General features: G+C 43.1%; 1 protein-coding gene across 3 annotated transcripts; it reads right to left on the bottom strand.

The window, feature by feature from the left end:
* Positions 1–1,439: 1,439 nt before the first annotated feature.
* LOC110523370 (divergent protein kinase domain 1B) lies at positions 1,440–21,516 on the bottom strand. 3 transcript variants are annotated; one of them, XM_036976994.1, is made up of 7 exons: positions 21,421–21,516; positions 17,409–17,543; positions 15,289–15,396; positions 15,016–15,192; positions 4,441–4,667; positions 4,063–4,204; positions 1,440–3,632 (listed from the first exon to the last, which is right to left on the bottom strand). In XM_036976994.1, exons 2-7 carry the CDS (start codon positions 17,463–17,465, stop codon positions 3,189–3,191), a joined length of 1,155 nt encoding a protein of 384 aa, XP_036832889.1. In that variant the 5' UTR covers positions 17,466–17,543; positions 21,421–21,516; the 3' UTR covers positions 1,440–3,188. The 3 variants fall into 3 exon arrangements, with proteins under 3 accessions (XP_036832889.1, XP_036832888.1, XP_021457680.2); XM_036976993.1 differs by having other exon boundaries at positions 4,063–4,192; positions 20,780–21,487; XM_021602005.2 differs by having other exon boundaries at positions 20,780–21,486.
* Between the last annotated feature and the right edge of the window lie 793 nt (positions 21,517–22,309).

Raw genomic sequence — 22,309 nt, 5'->3', positions numbered from 1 at the left:
CGTTAAAGTTATAGAAAATTTAACAAATTAAACACTGAAATATCATAATTTGGATAAGTCTCCACCCTAAACTTAGTACTTGGAAGCACCTTTGGCATCCATTAGTTCTGAATAATTTGGAATAAGATTCTACCAACTTTGCACAACTCTTACGGCAACAAGCACTGTGTACAAAACATTAGGAACACCTGCTCTTTCCATGACATGGCCTGACCAGGTGAAAGCTATGATCCTTGATGTCATGTTGAATCCACTTCAATCTGTGTAATGAAGGTGAGGAGATGGGTTAAAAGATTTAATACTTGAGACACATGGATTGTGTAAGTGTGCCATTCAGAGGGTGAATGGGCAAGATTGAAGTGCCTTTGAACGGAGTATGATAGTAGCTGCCAGGCGTATCAGTTTGTCAAAAACTGCAATGCTGCTGGGTTTTTCATGCTCAAGTTTCCCGTGTCTCAAGAATGGTCCACCGCCTAAAGGACTTCCAGCCAACGGCAGGCCTGTGGCCGAAAATGGGTCTTTGACGAAAGACGACAAAGGAGGCTGACCTGAATTGTGCAGAGTAACAGACTGGCTACAGTTAGTCAACTGACAGTCCAGTACAACATTGGTGCCCAAAGACCCAAAATAATGCACAACTCGTCGTACCTTGACACGAATGGGGTGTTGCAGTCGACGACCTTGGAGTTCCACTTTCAGCACAAAAAAAAAAAATGGGTTTCAGTGGACTAAGGAACAAACCATAGAGAATTTGAAAAACATTGCCTGGTCTGATGAATTCCAGTTCCTGCTGTTTCACGCTGATGGGAGGACTTCGGTATGGCGAGAACCACGAGTACATGCATCCATCATGCCGCGTGTCAACATTGCAGGTTGGTGGTGTGTTTTCATGGCACACATTGGGCCCCTTGATAAGTGGCACAATGTTTGAATGCCAAGGGATATATAAACATCATTGTCAATCGGGTGCATCCCTTCATGGCAGGAGTGTATCAATCTGTGATTTTTTTTTTTTTTCAGCAGGATAATGGCACAAGGCTTGGATTGTCCAGGAATGGTTCCACGAATGATGCATTCTGCTTAGTGCAGTAGCCTGCTCAGTCACCAGATCTCAATCCAATTAAGCATCTGTGGGATGAGATGGAACGAGCTATTCGGTATAGAGATCCACTACCAGCCAATTTGACACAACTGTGGGACGCATTGGAGTCAACATGGGCCAGCATCCCTGTGGAAAGCTTTCTAGACCTTGTGGAGTCCTACGCCAGACAAATTCAGGCTGTTCTGAGGGCAAAATCAGGTGCAACTTGATATTAGGAAGATATTCCTAATGTTTTGTACACTGTGCATGTTGCTGTAAGAGTTGCGCAAAGTTGGTAGAATCTGATAGGCACTGTATTTGGGTAGATGGATGATCATGTTAACCTCTGGACTGTGTACCCTTTATTTAACTAGGCAGTATTTTGTTCCAATTTAAGAATCAAATTGCCTTATGGACCAGATTTTTGGTTTTATCATGATGCAATTTTCAAGCTAATTCAAATCTCAAGCTGATCTCACTGGTTGAAACATATTTTCTTATGAGCGTTTCCCTTCAGATGCCGAAACATGTCACTATTACAATGCAATCTACTGACACTGGAGACTACAAGTGCACCTGTAAAATGAATATATTGGTGCCATGGACAGATGGATGGAACTTGAGGCGAGAACATGGTTGGTTGGAATGTGAATTGCGAAATACTGTCGGGGCGAACTACACAATGGTAAAAGACAGCTTTTTTCCCCTTAAGTGATAATGCCAGAGAAGCCGGTGTTTGGAGTATTTATTGGCACGGGTGTTAGGCCCATGACTAGGGCCGGCAAACCGTGCCAATATCCTCCACACCGGCTTTGAGTGCATATTCACTTTTATCAACATATTCAAATATATTCAAATAATGATTAACATTTTGATTTGATGAATTTGTTCATACTATTTCATCGTTCCACAAGACAGTCCCGTGTTTCGGTTGCCAGAGACGCGCCCCAGTCGTTCAATTTTTTGTTCTGTGTCAGTCGTTTATTCTTAATGTTCCATTGCCATGCTGGCTGGCAACCTTCTTATCCCTTGCTTGCTAGCTAGCCAACTACGGCTAACTTAGTCATGTCAAACAGTGCAGCCTGAATAGCTGCATTTGTTTAAGCTGTTTTGTGACATTTGTTTGGATAATGTTTATTGTTTATTTGGATGCATCATAGCAATGAGCTAATGAGGTGCGATATCGCCAGACAGTGGATTGCGCAATCAGATGGAACAGTAAATAGTAATTTAGATGGTGGTACAGACACTGGCTGGAATGCGGTTTTACCCAATCAGCATTCAGGATTAGCCCAACCTGTTGTATAATTCATAAAATACTGAGACTTCAATTGTTTTAGTCTAGAAAAATTGCCATAGTTTGGAGTGCTGTATTTTTAAAAAATGTTTCATCTGAGTAATATAGATTGGTTATGATCTATCACAAAAGCTCAATTGATCCCTCCATATTTCCATCTCATTTGACCTTGTCTGATGGACCATTCACACACAGATAAAATAGTAGTTTGTCCACATACTGTTACATCACTCCCATATTTTCATGGCATTACACCTCTACATTGACGTTCCCTGATAGAAGTTATAGACTTAACTACTCTTTAAAGTAGAATACTGTACAGTTAATTATCATTACATAGGCAAGGCCCTGAGAATAGACCAGACAGTTTCCTCCTTCACAAAATAAAGAATCCTTCCATAAAAATAAACTGCCTTTACTTTTAAATCATAATCCATTTGATTTTCATTCATTTTCACTTTCAGCCAGTGATTTACTAGTCTGTTTTACTCAAGCTTTTGGCATGTTTGTAAAAAAGTAGGATAGGAGGGGAAGTACCTCTAGGGTAAATAATAGGGTAGAGTTTGGACCTGCCTCACTCCTATGGGTAGGTCCTGGTGTTTTTTTTTCCCTGGTTAAGGTCGGTCTAAGGAAAAATGAGTTGTAGTCATTAGGGCATACCGTAGAAAATTATGTGAACAGTTAATACATTTGCATTTCTTACTGGACAACTTCAGATTGTCCATTTGTTTCAATCCATTTTCCTTTATTTGGTGTCAAATGAATACGACCCCGGCCTACATATGGCTCCCAGCAGCTATTCTGTGGTCCTCAGGAGTACTGTGTGTTGGAGATGGTCTTCCACAGCAGGGTTTTGAGGTTGTTGAGGACCAGCGAGTGGTGCACCTCCATCTGGCTAGCCAGGCCGCTGAGCGTCACACAGGTACGGAGCTGCTTCTCCAGGTCTATGCGGAGGTCCTGGGGCGCCCCAGACACCAGATAGTCCTGTAGCATCACACACACCTTGGCTAGGTTGGGCTGGACCACCTCTGTGTTACATTGCTTCACCAGACGATCGCAGGTGGCAGTGCAGTCACGCCCGAAGGTGCAGTCAGCGTTGGTCTCGCAGCGACGTCCCCGCAGGAACCTGCGAACCGCCATCTCGGACGCCACGCTGCGCAGGTCTGCCATCTTGCAGTCATACCTGAAATTATACCCCACGTGGCGCAGGCTGGTGTCACACATCAGGAAGCTGCCGTAGGCCCCGTGGAACACCTGTTGTAATTGATGGGGTACAGATGTTTAGTGTATAGATCATTATAAATCAGACAACTACACTTTCTATTCCCAATGATTATAAATTGTCTGTCCTCTGTCTAAGCTTGATATGTTTTATGTATTCACAGAGCCGCAACCAGTGGCCAAAAGGTCATATTAGCATGGGCAGTACCATTGGGCTTCCACTATTTTAATGTAGCCAACCCAGGGGGAAACTTCCAATTTCATTGGCTGATCCCTCCTGGTGATCCTTTTGGAGTCATGTTCAACCAGGTCATCAGGAGGGATGAGCCAATCGTGAAGAAAATTGACTACTTTAAAATGGAGGTGGCCTCAATGGCACTGCCCATGCTGTCACAGATGCTATAATGGCACAGATACAAAGATGAGTCCTCTATCTCTATGGCTCCTCCTATCTTATCTTTACCTCCTCTATGAACTCCAGCAGGCCGATGGTGATGCGGGCCCTCCGGGGCCACGCCGGGGCCAGCCACTGGTTCAGGCTGGAGCTCAGGGCCTCTGGGACTAATGCCTGCAGGTAGCTGGGGACCTCCAACCTATAGAGGGAGCTGTAGATTTAATGTAATATTATTTCTGGGTAAAGAAAATAATACATACACCAACAAGATGTGCATTTAATCCCAGATAATATAATTTGAAACCAATGAATACCAAATCAAACCACACATCCAAGACACAAATGTTTGTAGTGGCATTTCTTGAAAATTACAAGGACAAAACCAATTAAAATCAGCCAGTACAGTCATTCTTTAATTAAAACACTTATTTCCAAAGTGGTCCTTACCTGTGGCCCACGCGCTCAGTCACGTACAGGTCCCCGCAGAAGCCCAGCAGTTTGGGGGTATGCTCCTTCTCCTGCAGGGCTACCATCAGAAGGAACTCGTTGATCTGGAGGAGAGCCCACACAGACTTGGCTTCCGCCAGGGACACCTTGCGGTCCTTGTTGACATCGGCCAGGGTGATGACACGACCCACCAAGGTGGTGAGAGAAGGTTGCTCTCCCAGGTTAGACTGCAGGGAGGACAGAGAGAAGACGAAGTGAGAAACTGATATGTACAGGAGACCATGATGTTCAAACCTTGCAATCGAATGTTACAGTTTTTGTCCACTAAGCAACGGCGTAAATTTTTATTACATTTTTTATTTATTTCACCTTTATTTAACCAGGTAGGCAAGTTGAGAACAAGTTCTCATTTACAATTGCGACCTGGCCAAGATAAAGCAAAGCAGTTCGACACATACAACGACACAGAGTTACACATGTAGTAAAACAAACATACAGTCAATAATACAGTATTAACAAGTCCATATACGATGTGAGCAAATGAGGTGAGATAAGGGAGGTAAAGGCAAAAAGGCCATGGTGGCAAAGTAAATACAATATAGCAAGTAAAACACTGGAATGGTAGATTTGCAATGGAAGAATGTGCACAGTAGAAATAAAAATAATGGGGTGCAAAGGAGCAAAATAAATAAATAAATTAAATACAGTTGGGAAAGAGGTAGTTGTTTGGGCTAAATTATAGGTGGGCTATGTACAGGTGCAGTAATCTGTGAGCTGCTCTGACAGTTGGTGCTTAAAGCTAGTGAGGGAGATAAGTGTTTCCAGTTTCAGAGATTTTTGTAGTTCGTTCCAGTCATTGGCAGCAGAGAACTGGAAGGAGAGGCGGCCAAAGAAAGAATTGGTTTTGGGGGTGACTAGAGAGATATACCTGCTGGAGCGTGTGCTACAGGTGGGAGATGCTATGGTGACCAGCGAGCTGAGATAAGGGGGGACTTTACCTAGCAGGGTCTTGTAGATGACATGGAGCCAGTGGGTTTGGCGACGAGTATGAAGCGAGGGCCAGGCAACGAGAGCGTACAGGTCGCAATGGTGGGTAGTATATGGGGCTTTGGTGACAAAACGGATTGCACTGTGATATACTGCATCCAATTTGTTGAGTAGGGTATTGGAGGCTATTTTGTAAATGATATCGCCAAAGTCGAGGATTGGTAGGATGGTCAGTTTTACAAGGGTATTTTTGGCAGCATGAGTGAAGGATGCTTTGTTGCGAAATAGGAAGCCAATTCTAGATTTAACTTTGGATTGGAGATGTTTGATATGGGTCTGGAAGGAGAGTTTACAGTCTAACCAGACACCTAAGTATTTGTAGTTGTCCACGTATTCTAAGTCAGAGCCGTCCAGAGTAGTGATGTTGGACAGGCGGGCAGGTGCAGGTAGCGATCGGTTGAAGAGCATGCATTTAGTTTTACTTGTATTTAAGAGCAATTGGAGGCCACAGAAGGAGAGTTGTATGGCATTGAAGCTTGCCTGGAGGGTTGTTAACACAGTGTCCAAAGAAGGGCCAGAAGTATACAGAATGGTGTCGTCTGCGTAGAGGTGGATCAGAGACTCACCAGCAGCAAGAGCGACCTCATTGATGTATACAGAGAAGTCGGTCCAAGAATTGAACCCTGTGGCACCCCCATAGAGACTGGCAGAGGTCCGGACAGCAGACCCTCCGATTTGACACACAGAACTCTATCAGAGAAGTAGTTGGTGAACCAGGCGAGGCAATCATTTGAGAAACCAAGGCTGTCGAGTCTGCCGATGAGGATGTGGTGATTGACAGAGTCGAAAGCCTTGGCCAAAAAAATATTAGGCCTAATCTATGGATTTCACATGACTGGAAATACAGATATGCATCTGTTGGTCACAGATCCGTTGGGATTTGGTATTAGGATCCCCATTAGCCATGGCAAAAGTATCAGCTACTCTTCCTGGGGTCCACATGAAACATGACATAATACAGAACATTATTCAGACCCCTTGACTTTTTTCACATTTTGTTACGTTACAGCCTTATTTGTGTTTATCTCATCAACCTACACAAAATACCCCACAATGACAAGGCAAAAACAGGTTTTTAGGAATTTTTGCAAATTTATATAAAAACAAAAACTGATATCACATTTACATAAGTATTCAGACCATTTACTCAGTATTTTGTTGAAGCACCTTTGGCAGCAATTATAGCCTCGAGTCTTCTTGGGTATGACGCTACAAACTTGGCACTCCTGTATTTGTGGAGTTTCTCCCATTCTTCTCTGCAGATCCTCTCAAGCTCTGTCAGGTTGGATGGGGATCGTCGCTGCACAGCTATTTTCAGATTTCTCCAGAGATATTTGATTGGGTTCAAGTCCGGGCTCTGACTGGGCCACTCAAGGGCATTCAGAGACTTGTCCCGAAGCCACTCCTGCATTGTGTTGGCTGTGTGCTTAGGGTCGTTGTCCTGTCCCCAGTCTGAGGCCTTGAGTACTCTAGAGAAGTTTTTCATCAAGGATCTCACTGTACTTTGTTCCGTTCATATTTCCCTCATCTCCCAGTCCCTGCCGCTGCAAAACATCCCCACAGCATGATACTGCCACCACCATGCTTCACCGTAGGGATGGTGCCAGGTTTCCTCCAGATGTGACGCTTGACATTCAGGCAAAATAATTCAGTCTTGATTTCATCAGACCAAATAATCTAGTTTCTCATGGTCTGAGAGTCTTTTAGGTGCATTTTGGCACTCTCAAAGCAGACTGTTGTGCTTTTTACTAAAGAGTGGCTTCCGTCTGGCCACTCTATCATAAAGGAACTCTTGGTGGAGTGCTGCAGAGGTGGTTGTCCATCTACACAGAGGAACTCTGTAGCTCTTTTAGAGTGACTATTGGGTTATTGGTGGTTCCAAACTTCTTTCATTTAAGAATGATGGAGGCCACTGTGTTCTTGGGGACCATCAATGCTGCAGGATTGTTTTAGTACCCTTCCCCAGATCTGTGCATCGACACAATCCTGTCTCATCTCTCTTTGGACAATTCCTTCAACCTCATGGCTTGTTTTTTTTTCTGACATGCACTGTCAACTGTGGGACCTGAAATAGACAGGTGTGTGCCTTTCCAAATCATGTCCAATCAATAGAATTTACCACAGGTGGACTCCAATCAACTTGTAGAAGCATCTCAAGGATGATCAATGGAAACAGGGTGTACCTGAGCTCAATTTTGAGTCTCATAGCAAAGGTTCTGAATACTATTGTAAATAAGCTATTTCTGTTTTTATTTTTAATACATTTGCAAAAATGTTTAAAAACCTGTTTTCGCTTTGTCATTATGGGGTAATTTGATCCATTTTAGAACAATGCTGTAACGCAACAAAATGTGGAAAAAGGGAAGGGATCTGAACTTTCTGAATGCACTGTACATTTAAAATGTCACACACAGCCTACATATCAGTACATACACACAATTTCTAGGTCTAATACATAGTACAGTGCAAATTACACTACAATACAAGATATATAAAAAACATTTATTTGCCACACATGACCACACAGCTGGGCAGTAGTCCAGGTGCAAAATAAAATAGGACCTGTCTGGTCGTCTGAGATGTCAAGAAGGCAGAGCAACAACCTATCATGGACAGACCTCTTCCCATTTTAGCAGCCATTGAGTGATTCTTTTTTGACCATGACAGCTTACCATCTAGGGTTACACCCAGCAGTTTTGTCTCCTTAATTTGCTCAATAGCCATATTATTCAACAATAGATCTAAAAAAGGTTTAGAGTTGCATACGTAATTTGCACTAAAAAATATGCTTTTAGTTTGAGATTTTTAGCACAGGCCTATTGCTAGTTACCCACTCTAAAACTGAAGCGTCTGAGTTATTTATTTTACTGTTGCAGCCGACATGTATATTGTTGAGTCATCAGTGTACATTGACACACAGGCTTTACTCAAGGTCAGTGAAAGGTCATTTGTAAAAACAATAATGGCCCAAGCCGGCTGCCATACGGTAGAGCCCCTATAAGCACACTGAAAGTCTGTTGTGAATTTGTTTTCTGTAAGCTATAAAAACAAAGAGAGTCGCACACTATATATATATATATACACACACACACACACACAGTTGAAGTCAGAAGTTTACATACACTTAGGATGGGGTCATTAAATTTGTATTTTCTTTTTTTTAAACCCCCTTTTCTCCTCAATTTCGTGGTATCCAATTGTTAGTAATTACTATCTGCTTCTTAACACAGCGCGCATCAAACCCGGAAGCCAGCCGCACCAATGTGTCGGAGGAAACACCGTGCACCTGGCGACCTGGTTAGCGTGCACTGCGCCTGGCACGCCACCGGAGTCGCTGGTGCGCGATGAGACAAGGATATCCCTACCGGCCAAACCCTCCCTAACCCGGACGACGCTAGGCCAATTGTGCCAAAGAACACCATCCCAACCGTGAAGCATGGGGGTGGCAGCATCATGTTGTGGGGGTGCTTTGCTGCAGGAGGGACTGGTGCACTTCACAAAATAGATGACATCATGAGGAAGAGAAATGATGTGGATATATTGAAGCAACATCTCAAGACATCAGTCAGGAAGTTAAAGCTTGGTCGCAAATGGGTCTTCCAAATGGACAATGACCCCAAGAATACTTCCAAAGTTGTGGCAAAATGGCTTAAGGACAACAAAGTCAAGGTATTGGAGTGGCCATCACAAAGCCCTTACCTCAATCGTATAGAAAATGTGTTGGCAGAACTGAAAAAGCATGTGCGAGCAAAGAGGCCTACAAACCTGACTCAGTTACACCAGCTCTGTCAGGAGGAATGAGGCCTACAAACCTGACTCAGTTACACCTGCTCTGTCAGGAGGAATGGGCCAAAATTCACCCAACTTATTGTGGGAAGCTTGTGGAAGGCTACCTGAAACGTTTGACCAAAGTTAAACAATTTAAAGGCAATGCTACCAAATACTAATTGAGTGTATGTAAACTTCTGACCCACTGGGAATGTGATGAAATATATCATTCTCTCAACTATTATTCTGACATTTCACATTCTTAAAATAAAGTGGTGATCCTAACTGACCTAAGACAGGGAATTGTTACTAGGATTAAATGTTAGGAATTGTGAAAACTGAGTTTAAATGTATTTGGCTAAGGTGTATGTAAACTTCCCACTTCAACTGTATATGGATTGTGTGACACTTTGTTTTTATAGCTTCCAGTTTATTCACCGTTAGTCAGCACCTCTACACTAAATCATCTTCTCTGGGTGTGTGCCAGTTCATGATTTTTAATTTGTTTTCTGTAAAATAAACGTATTTGATAAAACACAATCTTCCCCAAAGTTTGCTAAGCACTTGTAACAGGCTGATTGGTCGGCTGTTTGAGCCAGTAAAGGATGCTCTGCTATTCTTGGGTAGTGGAATGACCTTTTCATCCCTCCATGTTTCAGGGCGTATATGCCTTCTTCCAGGCTTAAATTGAAGATGTGGCAAACAGGAGTCACAATGTACTCTGCTACCAACCTCAGCAATTTACCTTGGTGTAACTCAAAACTACAGTGCTTGTCTTTCACTATTTTGTCCACTATTGTCAAGTAATTATTTAATCAGTGTTCATAAATATAATTGGAATGTATCTGTCTGACACCCAGAGGTTGTAAAGTTCTGGTCTTAAATAAAACAGACAGAATTCCCAGCTCACAATTGATCAGATCCCAATTTCTTTGCGAGAACTCTCACAAATACATTTCTTCTTATACCATCCTAAACTATGAACATACATACATACATACATACATACATACATACATACATACATACATACATACATACATACATACATACATACATACATACATACATACATACACGCACACACACCAACATGGATTTTCTCATGAGTCTAACCACAGTTTATAACCCCTCAGCTGACCGTTCCAGGCTCCCCCAGACACTAGAACTCTGGAGGAGCTCTCCCTGTCCTCTCTTATCTCCACATACATTCCTTTCTTCCTAGGTCCATGCCATATAACCCCTTCCTAATTAACAAACATAATTTAATACTACAAGAAAGACAGGGTAGAATTCTTGCCAGCTATAGTGCAGTATACCTTATTTAGTCATTATTGATAAAAATCCCATAACGATTATGCATGAATATGGAGGCTCAGTATTAAATACTTGTTGTTTGCATGTCATACCTACGTTTGCTAATCTTGAAAACAAAAAAGTTATTCAAGTGGTTGGGAAAATCAAAGGATTTTGTTATGAACAAGCCATCTGCCTCAATGAAGGATAGAGCCGAGTTTGCGTTTTTGACAAAAATGTATTCACCTTTGTTCCATAGTATAGTTTCTTATTTTTGTTTAGTTACGTGATTTCTCAATTTACTGTATGTTTACCAGTCTGCTTTGTTGTCAGACTTTTCCCTCTGCCTCATCCCTCTCAGCCATAGTTTTTCAATTCCTCATCTATCCATGGGGATTTCGCAGTTCTAACAGTCAGTTTCGTGATGGGCGCATGCCTATCAGTAACCAGAAGAAGCATTTTCATAAATGCAGCATCCGAATGTTCCTCATTAGACAAATCAGACCAACAAATATTTTTCACATCTTCGACATAGGAATTATTGTTCATTACAATTTTAGGTCCAGTCTTTGGAATATGTTTTTTCTAGATATGGCTGCATGATCAAAAATATATGAACACCTGCTTGTCGAACATCTAATTCCAAAATCATGGGCATTAATATAGAGTTTGTCCTCCATTTGCTCCACTCTTCTGTGAAGGCTTTCCACTAGATGTTGGAACATTGCTAGGGGGGCTTGCTTCCATACAGCCACATGAACATTAGTGAGGTCGGGCACTGATGTTGGGCGATTAGGCCTGGCTCGCAGTCGGCGTTCCAATTCATCCCAAAGATGTTCGATGGGGTTGAGGTCAGGGCTCTGTGCAGGATAGTCAAGTTCTTCCACACCAATCTTGACAAACTATTTCTGTATGGGCCTCACTTTGTGCACGAGTGCATTGTCATGCTGAAACAGGAAAGGGCCTTCCCCAAACTGTTGCCACAAAGTTGGAAGCACAGAATCATCTAGAATGCCATTGTATGGTGTTGTTTTAAGATTTCCCTTCACTGGAACTAAGAGGCCTAGCCCGAACCATGAAAAACCATGAAAAACAGCCCCAGACCATTATTTCTCCTCCACCAAACTTTACAGTTGGCACTATGTATTGGGCAGGTAGCGTTATCCTGGCATCCACCAAACCCAGATTTGTCCGTCGGATTGCCAGATGGTGAAGCGTGATTCATCACTCCAGAGAACGCGTTTCCACTGCTCACCTTGCTTTTCTGGTTGGCTGGCAAGTTTCACCATCCAATTATTTCAGCTCTACAGGAGTGCAAATTTCACCATGGCACGGACTAGCCTAGGCAGCCGATATGATAGGAACATAGGAGTTATTAGAATGTGGCAAATATTAGTCAATTTTTGCATGCTGGCTTTTGCAGGCTATCTGAGACATGAAACAGATAGGTGGGATGGCATACAAATGCCAGCAATGTATTAACGTGCAATTTGCCTGAATGGATAATGGTAACACTTCAACCACTATATTTTTATTAGACACTGGGTTTTTCTGAAAAACTGTTTAGGTGTGAATTCATTACATCCAGCTGTTTTTAAATCGACTCAAGATAGTTAAATGGAAACGCAACCTAACAGGCAATTGTCACATCTATTTTCTATTCAAATGTTCTACATGTTGACAAAAAAAAATCACTGGACAAGTTAATGGAAACATAGCTATTGTCTGTAGGAGCAAACTATTTTCATGAATGGGGTGGTGTACCTAATAAACTGGCCACTGAGTGTATATAATGCTATTTAAAGAAAAAAAATAGACAACCAAAAACAGTTCACTTTTCAGTTCAGTTAGTCGTACACACCATAATAAAAACGAGACTGTGAGGAATGATTGAAATGTGCTAGATTTCTTCCATGATATTATTCCCTTCCCCACTCTCAGCCCATCTCTATACGGCTGAGAGTGGAGCCATTGTACTGACAATGACGTGTAGGGTTATATTTGGCACGGGGCTTCAGCCCCTAACCTCTCTCTGCCTCTCCCTCCCTCTCTCCCTCCCTCCCCCTACCGCCTCGTTCCATCACACAATCTATTCTCTATCTCCCTCCTCTCTGATTGAGGGGTTGAGTTCATTTGCATTTTGAATGTGCATGCCTGTAACACAGCCTGTACCAGAAAACACCAGTTCCCTATAGATGGGTTAGTTGACAACGTCACGAAAACGATGTGCGCTTCCATGGGGCAGATGTCATCCTGTTGTTGTGATTTTGGATGGCCAGGTTGCTAGCAAGAATGGCAAGAAACATGCTCCGTTCAAAAAATGCAGAACTAAGAACAGATGGTTCACTCCAGACCTGACTGCCCTCGACCAGCACAAAAACATCCTGTGGCGGACTGCAATAGCATCGAATAGTCCCCGCGATATGCAACTGTTCAGGGAAGTCAGGAACCAATACACACAGTCAGTCAGGAAAGCCAAGGCCAGCTTCTTCAGGCAGAAATTTGCACTTTGTCACTGACCATCTCGAATCCCACCGTACCTTCTCCGCTGTGCAATCTGGTTTCGAGCCGGTCACGGGTGCACCTCAGCCACGCTCAAGGTACTAAACGATATCATAACCGCCATCGATAAAAGACAGTACTGTGCAGCCGTCTTCATCGACCTGGCAAAGGCTTTCGACTCTGTCAATCACCATATTCTTATCGGCAGACTCAGTAGCCTCGGTTTTTCTAATGACTGCCTTGCCTGGTTCACCAATTACTTTGCAGACAAGAGTTCAGTGTGTCAAATCGGAGGGCATGTTGTCCGGTCCTCTGGCAGTCTCTATGGGGGTGCCACAGGGTTCAATTCTCGGGCCGACTCTTTTCTCTTTATATATCAATGATGTTGCTCTTGCTGCGGGCGATTCCCTGATCCACCTCTACGCAAACGACACCATTCTGTATACTACCGGCCCTTCCTTGGACACTGTGCTATCTAACCTCCAAACGAGCTTCAACGCCATACAACACTCCTTCCGTGGCCTCCAACTGCTCTTAAACGCTAGTAAAACCAAATGCATGCTTTTCACCGTTCGCTGCCTGCGAACGCCCGACTAGCATCACCACCCTGGATGGTTCCTACCTAGAATATGTGGACATCTATAAGTACCTAGGTGTCTGGCTAGACTGTAAACTCTCCTTCCAGACTCATATCAAACATATCCAATCTAAAATCAAATCTAGAGTCGGCTTTCTATTCCGCAACAAAGCCTCCTTTAATCACGCCGCCAAACTTACCCTAGTAAAACTGACTATCCTACCGATCCTCGACTTCGGCGATGTCATCTACAAAATAGCTTCCAATACTCTACTCAGCAAACTGGATGCAGTTTATCACAGTGCCATCCGTTTTGTTACTAAAGCACCTTATACCACCCACCACTGCGACCTGTATGCTCTAGTCGGCTGGCCCTCGCTACATATTCGCCGCCAGACCCACTGTCTTCAGGTCATCTACAAGTCCATGCTAGGTAAAGCTCCGCCTTATCTCAGTTCACTGGTCACGATGGCAACACCCACCCGTAGCACGCGCTCCAGCAGGTGTATCTCACTGATCATCCCTAAAGCCAACACCTCATTTGGCCGCCTTTTGTTCCAGTTCTCTGCTGCCTGTGACTGGAACGAATTGCAAAAATCGCTGAAGTTGGAGACTTTTATCTCCCTCACCAACTTCAAACATCTGCTATCTGAGCAGCTAACCGATCGCTGCAGCTGTACATAGTCTATCGGTAAATAGCCCACCCAATTTACCTACCTCATCCCCATACTGTTTATATTTCTTTACTTTTCGGCTCATTTGCACACCTGTACATGACCATCTGATCATTTATCACTCCAGTGTTAATCTGCAAAATTGTAATTATTCGCCTACCTCCTCATGCCTTTTGCACACAATGTATATAGACTCTCATTTTTTTCTACTGTGTTATTGACTTGTTAAATTGTTTACTCCATGTGTAACTCTGGGTTGTCTGTTCACACTGCTATGCTTTATCTTGGCCAGGTCGCAGTTGTAAATGAGAACTTGTTCTCAACTAGCCTACCTGGTTAAATAAAGGTGAAATAAAAAAAATAGAAAAATTAAAAAATGTGGGGAATCGTAAGTGGCTCATTTCAGCTTGTTATTGATACTATGTTTTGACTGATTTCAAGTCAATGCTAATATGGTTCAAATTCACTAGCTAGTTAACCAACAATTAACGATTTAATTGAAAGACAAGTGCTCATTGTACAAATGTATTTAAGTTTTCAATAAACATCGTAGACTAAATATAGCTTCTATCTTAGCCAACCCTGTCTGTTTTTCCCCATAGTTACACACACCTCAGTTTTGTTGCTAAACAACCAACATGTCTATTGTGGAAAGCTCTTCTATCTAATCTAACTGTGAGGATGGACAGGAAGTAAAATGGGCAAACAGACCTTGAGAAAGCTGTGCAACATCTCTCTGAACTCATCCATGGAGGTCCCGCGGGTGGGCTTGTCAAACAGGGTAATTTCCTGTCTCAGTACAGAGTCGGGAGCCACATCCCCCTTCAGAGGCTCTTCTAGACCACACTTTATCACCACAGGCCTGTCCTTCCACAGACCACTGTACACCTAGAACCACAGGTAAATATACTCATTACATAGAGACAGAGTAGATAGAGTGTGTGTGCATGGGTATTACCTGATGTGTGTGTATGTGTTACCTACTTGGTGTGTGGAAGAGGTGGACATGCATCGCTGCAGGGTCAGGCTCCTCTCCTCACACAGGGCCTTGCAGGACGACCCTGAGATAATGCCTCTCCTGTAGTGGTCACACTGAGACAGACAGACAGGAAACAGGAAAATACGTCATCACATTATCAACAGGAAGAGGATCCAAGGATCCTACAATATAGCAGGTTAGGAGAACTTACTTAGCAGGTTAGGTGAATTAGGTAAAGGTTAGGAAACAGGTGAGCTAAAAAAAAATACAGCTTTTGTCAAATTGTCAAATGTGAATAATTGTATCTCTCCCTCATATGTACTATGGCCTAAATCCCAGGTGGAGATACCCACCTACACGCAAACCATCGTTTTTTTTTATACTGTAGATAACAATGGTGAGAATTTTCCAGTTTCCGCACAGATGTCAACTTATTTTCACCCCCTGTGAGATGGCTTATGTGTTCATACACATGTATCGGTTATATTTGGTCCACCCTGAGCTTGGCACCATTGTTGGCAATGTGTAGCGATATACCCCAACCCCCAAAAAATATCTGGAAAAGACTGTTCGCATAAGCAGAAAGGAGAAGTAAAGTCAGTGCATAAATTAGCATGTGTGGGTGTGAGATTATCTTGTTTAGGAAACATCCAGGCAAAACATCCAGGCAGCACGCCAGCCTGTAGCTAAATCCACTGCTCCAGTCGCTAGTGCCACAGTAAGATGAGTTCCACCCAAACAGTTTCACTCTTGCAAAGCAAAATTGACAAATAAAGACTATAGGCTGTGACCTCCTTCTCCACAGTATAACAGTTGCTATGGTAATATGACTTCATTTTGGCCACTTTGGTTGCGAGCCAACCAATTAAAGGCCCAGTCGTCCTTAATGTCACACTAATGTGCAAATTAGCCTAGCGGGACACACAAAACAATGACAACACTCTTCTCTCACTCCTTCCTTCTCTCTTTTACACTCTCCATCCCGCTATCTCCTCTCTCCATGTTCCCCCTTTCCAGACACTGTTTTCCCTGTTTGTATGTCCTGAGACAGACAGCCTGCCTCTCCCTCTCACAGCATAAGGAAGAGTAGGGCACGATAGTACTGCCTTATTCATCACAGTAACACTATACATAGATAAAGACACCAAAACAGGACCACCTCAGGCTGGCCATTCATCTTTACCCTTCCCCTCTCTCTCTTGATCCTTTACTTCTGAATATGTGTGTGCTGACTGCTGAGCAACAAACACTCCCACTTCAGAGTATACATGTAATATTTCACAGGGATCTCGCACTTCCTGCTTAAATTCAACCTGAAATGTAAAATATGTGACGAGGGAAATGACTGTGCTGACGTTGTTGATCTGGGAATGATTGGTTACTTCTCACCACTGTTTTTCACAGGGAACAATGCTTAAGGAAACTAGAGTAGAGTCACTTCTCCTGTGGCCTATCATTAAATGGCACCCTATTCCCTATTTAGTGCACACATTTTGGACAGAGCCTGAGTAAATAAGATGACATTTTGGATGCAGGCTCTCTGTTACATCACTGATTTCTCATCCAGTGTTACTCTTATCAGGTATTCTGTGAATTACTTTTTCCTGGTCCAAATTTGCTACTCTATAACAGTGGGGCAAAAAAGTATTTAGTCAGCCACCAATTGTGCAAGTTCTCCCACTTAAAAAGATGAGAGAGGCCTGTAATTTTCATCATAGGTACACTTCAACTATGACAGACAAAATGAGAAAGATAAATCCAGAAAATCACATTGTAGGATTTTTAATGAATTTCTTTGCAAATTATGGTGGAAAATAAGTTACAGGCCTCTCTCATCTTTTTAAGTGGGAGAACTTGCACAATTGGTGGCTGACTAAATACTTTTTTGCCCCACTGTATAGGAGGAACCATCCTGCACTCAGCAGTCACTGACACTAAATACAGATTACCCTTTGTCTCATTCACTTTTTCCATCTGTCCATTTCCAGACCTTAGTGTTCCATCTTCCACCCACAGCTTGCCCTTCCAGTCCCTTTATATTTTCTTCCAATCCATGACTCCCACGCTCTCTCTTTCTCCTTCCTTCGTAGGAGGTGTCAGGGTGTTCACGCTGTTTCATACTTACAATGACCATGTGGCAGACGTGTCCTCGGCAGAGCTCTGAGTAGGAGGCGTACTGCATGTAGAGGACCCAACTGGCTACCAGGATCCCCAGCCAGGCCAGCAGCAGGTACTTCACCTTTAACGCCGGGAGACGACTCTACACAGGAGAGGAGAAGATTACACATTGACCAAAGTCCACAGTCCTACAGATATGTGTCTTCTGCTTTATCCCAAACAAGACACACATATTGAGGAAGAGAGGGGTTTTAGGCCAGAAAGACACTGAGAAATCTAAGCAATCATTATAATATGGTCTTGTGGAAGACATTTTTATCCAAGGCGACATACAGAACTATCAGCATGGCCATTGCGGGGAAGAAAATGCACAACCCTGATTTGGCCAGCAGCATGCTCTAACTCAATGACCCATTGGAACCTGTATTTATTTAAGGACAGACGCTGGGAGATGAGAAGCAAGTACAGGGAGTCAACATTTAATAAATATCTGACATGAAACAGGACAGCGTCTGAACAGGGGAAACAACAACAATAATGCTGACACGGAGATCAAACCGAGGAAAAGACAGATATAGGGGGGAAAAAAATCAACAAAGTAATGGAGTCCAGGTGAGTCCAAAGAAGCGCAGATGCCTGGCGTCCTCGAGCGCCAGGCAGGATGAGCGGGAGCTGGTGTGAGTACCCCACCCCCTCTAGGGGTGCTACCCGGCGTCCCACCTGGGTGAGCCTGATGGGCCGGCCAAGACATGGGAGCCGGCTTGGGCATGGAAGCCTGACGAGCTGGCTGAGGCGTGGGAGCCTGACGATCCCGCTGAGGCGTGAAAGCCTGACGAGCCGGCTGAGGCGTGGGAGCCTAACGAGTCGGCTGAGGCGTGGGCCTGACGAGTCAGCTGAGGTAAGAGCCTGCCGAGCCAACCGAGGCAAGAAAACCTCTCGAGCCAACAATGGTGACAGGTGTGTGTAATGATGGGCAGACTGGCACCCTCGAGCGCCAGGGAGGGGGAGCAGGAGCATGTGTGGCAATTTACTGTTGGCTGTAGTGCCATATCAGAGAGGGGCATCTACAAAGTTACATTTTAAACAGATGCCCTCTTGTTGAACTCTCTAATGTGCAAAGACATTTGAGTCTTGCCATTCCTGGCACCTTTCTTTTACTCCTCAAACGTTCATTGAGTATAAGGTTTGGTTGTCACAAAATGACAACCTGGTCTCAGAGCATTTTGTATTATGCTGTACGCAAACCTGAGAAACTCCATTTAGTATGTTATGTTATGTTTCGTATGGCATGTATTAATTTGTGGATGTCCATCCCCCATTTCATATGATATATTCTGAATTACAATTTGTATTGTATGTTACGAATTTGAAAAACGTACAATATTTTAAGAATTTGAAAAATGTACAATATGTCACAAATTTGCAAAATGTAAGATATGTTACGAATTCTAGCTAGGTGGCTAACGTTACCTAGGGGTTAGGGTTAAGTTTAGGAGTTAGAGTAAAGGGTTAAGGTTAGGGGAAGATAAAAGGGTTAAGTTTAGGGGAACGGTTAGCAAACATGCTAAGTAGTTGCAAAGTAGCTCAAAAGTAGTAAGTAGTTGAAAATGTGCTAAAATGCTAAAATTGTTCTTGATAATATTTGAACTCACAACCCTTGGGTTGCTAAACATTCACGTTATAGGCCTACCCAGTCACACCAACCATCCTTTGTTTTTGTCTTAAGTAACCATCTGTTTTATGTAACCATACCAAACATAATATATCATCCTAAATGGAGTGTCCAGGATTTATACTGAACAAAAATCTAAACGTAACATGCAACAATTTTACTGAGATGCAGTTCATATAAAGAAATCAGTCAATTTAAATGAATTCATTATGCCCAGATATGCATCTGTAGTTCACAGATAGCTTAAAAAAACAATAAGGGAATGGATCAGAAAACCAGTCAGTATCTGGTGTGATCGATCATCATTTGCCTCATGCAGCGCGACACACCTCCTTCGCATAGAGTTGATCAGTCTGTTGATTCTGGCCTTTGGAATGTTGTTCCACTCCTCTTCAATGGCTGTGCAAAGTTGCTGGATATTGGCGGGAAATAGAACACGCTGTCATACATGTCGATCCAGAGCATGCCAAACCTGCTCAATGGGTGACATGTCTTGTGAGTATGCAGACCATGGAAGAACTGGGACATTTTCAGCTTCCAGGAAGAGTGTACATACACATCCTTGCAACATGGGGCCGTGCATTATTATACTGAAACATGAGGTGAGGGCAGCCGATGAATGGCAAGACAATGGGCCTCAGGATATTGTCATGGTATCTCTGTGCATTCAAATTGCCGTCAATAAAAATGCAATTGTGTTCAATGTCTGTAGCTTATGCCTACCTATACCATAACCCCACCGCCACCATGCGGAACTCTGTACACCACATTGACGTCAGCAAACTGCTAACCCACACAACGCCATACACATGGTCTGCGGTTGTGAGGCCGGTTGAACATACTGCCAAATTTTCTAAAATGACGCTGAAGGCGGCCTATGGTATAGAAATGAACATTCAATTCTCTGGCAACAGCTCTGGTCGACATTCCTGCAGTCAGCATGCCCATTGCACGCTACCTCAAAACTTGAGACATATGTGGCATTGTGTTGTGTGACAAAACTGCACATTTTCCCCAGCACAAGGTGTAACGATCATGCTGTTTAATGAGCTTCTTGATATGCCACACCTGTCAGGTGGATGGATGCTCTAGGCGAATGAGAAATGCTCACTAACAGGGATGTAAGCACATTTGTGCACAAAAGTTGAGAAAAATAAGCTTTTTGTGCATATGAAACATTTCTGGAATCTTTAATTTCAGTTTATGAAACATGGGACCAACACTTTACATGTTGCGTTTATATTTTTGTTCAGTGTACGTACAGAATAATATGCAATGCTCTGAGACCAGGTTGCAAATGAATATGAATAATCACTTTTAATACATAAGTGCGTGCAGAACCCATACTCTGGGGGTAGTAAATTGTCTCGACTTGCCAAGCCATTATTTACAGTTTCAGGGCCTTCACTGCAGCCAAAACTGAAAGGCTTGTGTATACAAGAAATGAATACCACGGATGTATATCACTCAAATCTTTCCAACATTGATATTCAATAGCACCCGTGTCCATAAGGAAAATAGCCTGGTGTCAACTTTGTGCAGACAAAATCAAATCAATACAATGGTATATTGTGTTATTACCTAATTAGAAGTCTATGGTTTAGCAATTTACTGACAAATAGAGAGAGCTAGAATACTCTTATTTGTAACGATCTGATGGCATATAGGGCACAAAAACGCAGCCAAATCTCAGCTAGTGGTCCCACCTGCAGCCCCTTCGACATAGGGCAAAACAGCACCAGGTGCACGAGCCTCCGTAAACCTCTGGGCATCATAAGCGATTCCGTTAGTAGAACGCGCTCGGGCTGGAACGGCAAATCACTGAACCGTATTCCCGTCGAGACACATCCATGGGACCAGCATCTCCAGTCTGAGCATACTAAACTGACGTCACCTGTTCACCCCTATGGCATTCAGTTTTGTGCGCATTTATCGTTCGAGATTTGCATGTGGAGCAAAGATCCTTTATGAAAATAAAAGACAAAATCTAAACAGTCCAGAGCCACAGTGAGTCAGGTCAGCGAGAAAGTGGGCATCGTTTCATAATCCAATTTCATACACAAACAACGCCATTCGGTTTGCAGAAATTCATAGCCTTCCTAAGCTTTCAGACGTCATTGGGGAAAAATACAAAGTGGAGCTATGTTCCCTTCACAACATGCAGACTGACATTCTGAGCACATGTTTTCAGCTGCCTAGGCGCCATCGGTTAGGATATTAATGTTGACTGAAAAATCCTGTCCGACTCCTCCGTTTCAAAAAAAACATTATTCAATACGCTACTAGTCTACCCCTTCTGACTCTACGAACGAACTCTCATAACAGCAAGAGCCAATATTGGCCTGACCTGAAAATGTGGTCGGAGCCACTAAATGGATGGTGTGACGCAATCGCGGAGCATCCGGAGGAGGCACGCAGAGGCCAAATTGAGCTCTGTACCACATCGCCGTACGCCCCTCAAACGTTGTAACAATAGGGAGGGCTCCGTATAGCTCCGCATTGACATGATTGGTTGAGGGTAGGTGAGGGCGGGAGGTCCTGTATAAACACAAACTCACTTCCTTGACAACTTCCTTCACAACAGCGCTGCTCGGCCCTGACCTGACCTCTGCAGAGGCCATATCGCCGTAAATGCTTCACGGCAGAATGCAGCCTCCAGATTGACCGTGTAGCGCCTTTAACAGCCAGCTTTGCAGTGACTCATGAGACTGCTATTTTAAAAGGGCAAATTGCAGGTCTCAAGCCACCAGTATTCTGCCAGCAGGACATATGATGACGTCACGTTCGTATGGTAATAAGGAAACCTTTAAAATAAAAGCCCCTATTTCAAAACATTGCAATGTGGATAACTCATTCAAAAGATATTGCATTTTTATCAATGGCCACTTGTTTTGTGCCAACAAGAAAAGGCAATTAAGAGAAAAAAATAAAAAATATATATGTGTTTAGAAACTCAAATCAAATCAAATTTTATTTGTCACATACACATGGTTAGCAGATGTTAATGCGAGTGTAGCGAAATGCTTGTGCTTCTAGTTCCGACAATGCAGTAATAACAAGTAATCTAACTAACAATTCCAAAACTACTGTCTTGTACACAGTGTAAGGGGATAAAGAATATGTACATAAGGATATATGAATGAGTGATGGTACAGAGCAGCATAGGCAAGATACAGTAGATGGTATCGGGTACAGTATGTACAAATGAGATGAGTATGTAAACAAAGTGGCATAGT

The sequence above is a fragment of the Oncorhynchus mykiss genome, chromosome 5, assembly GCF_013265735.2.
Source record: "Oncorhynchus mykiss isolate Arlee chromosome 5, USDA_OmykA_1.1, whole genome shotgun sequence".
NCBI lineage: Eukaryota > Metazoa > Chordata > Actinopteri > Salmoniformes > Salmonidae > Oncorhynchus > Oncorhynchus mykiss.
The sequence above is the reverse complement of the archived record's forward strand: the minus strand, read 5'-3'. Positions and strand labels throughout refer to the sequence as shown.

Excerpts from the sequence above, each read along its gene's own strand:
- LOC110523370 (XM_021602005.2), bottom strand. The coding sequence starts at position 20,848 with ATGATGCCCAGAGGTTTACGGAGGCTCGTGCACCTGGTGCTGTTTTGC. Across the intron at positions 4,205-4,440 it reads ACTGAGCGCGTGGGCCACAG|CTCCCTCTATAGGTTGGAGG; the intron begins GTAAGGACCACT and ends TTAAATCTACAG. Across the intron at positions 3,633-4,062 it reads TGCTGGAGTTCATAGAGGAG|GTGTTCCACGGGGCCTACGG; the intron begins GTAAAGATAAGA and ends CAATTACAACAG.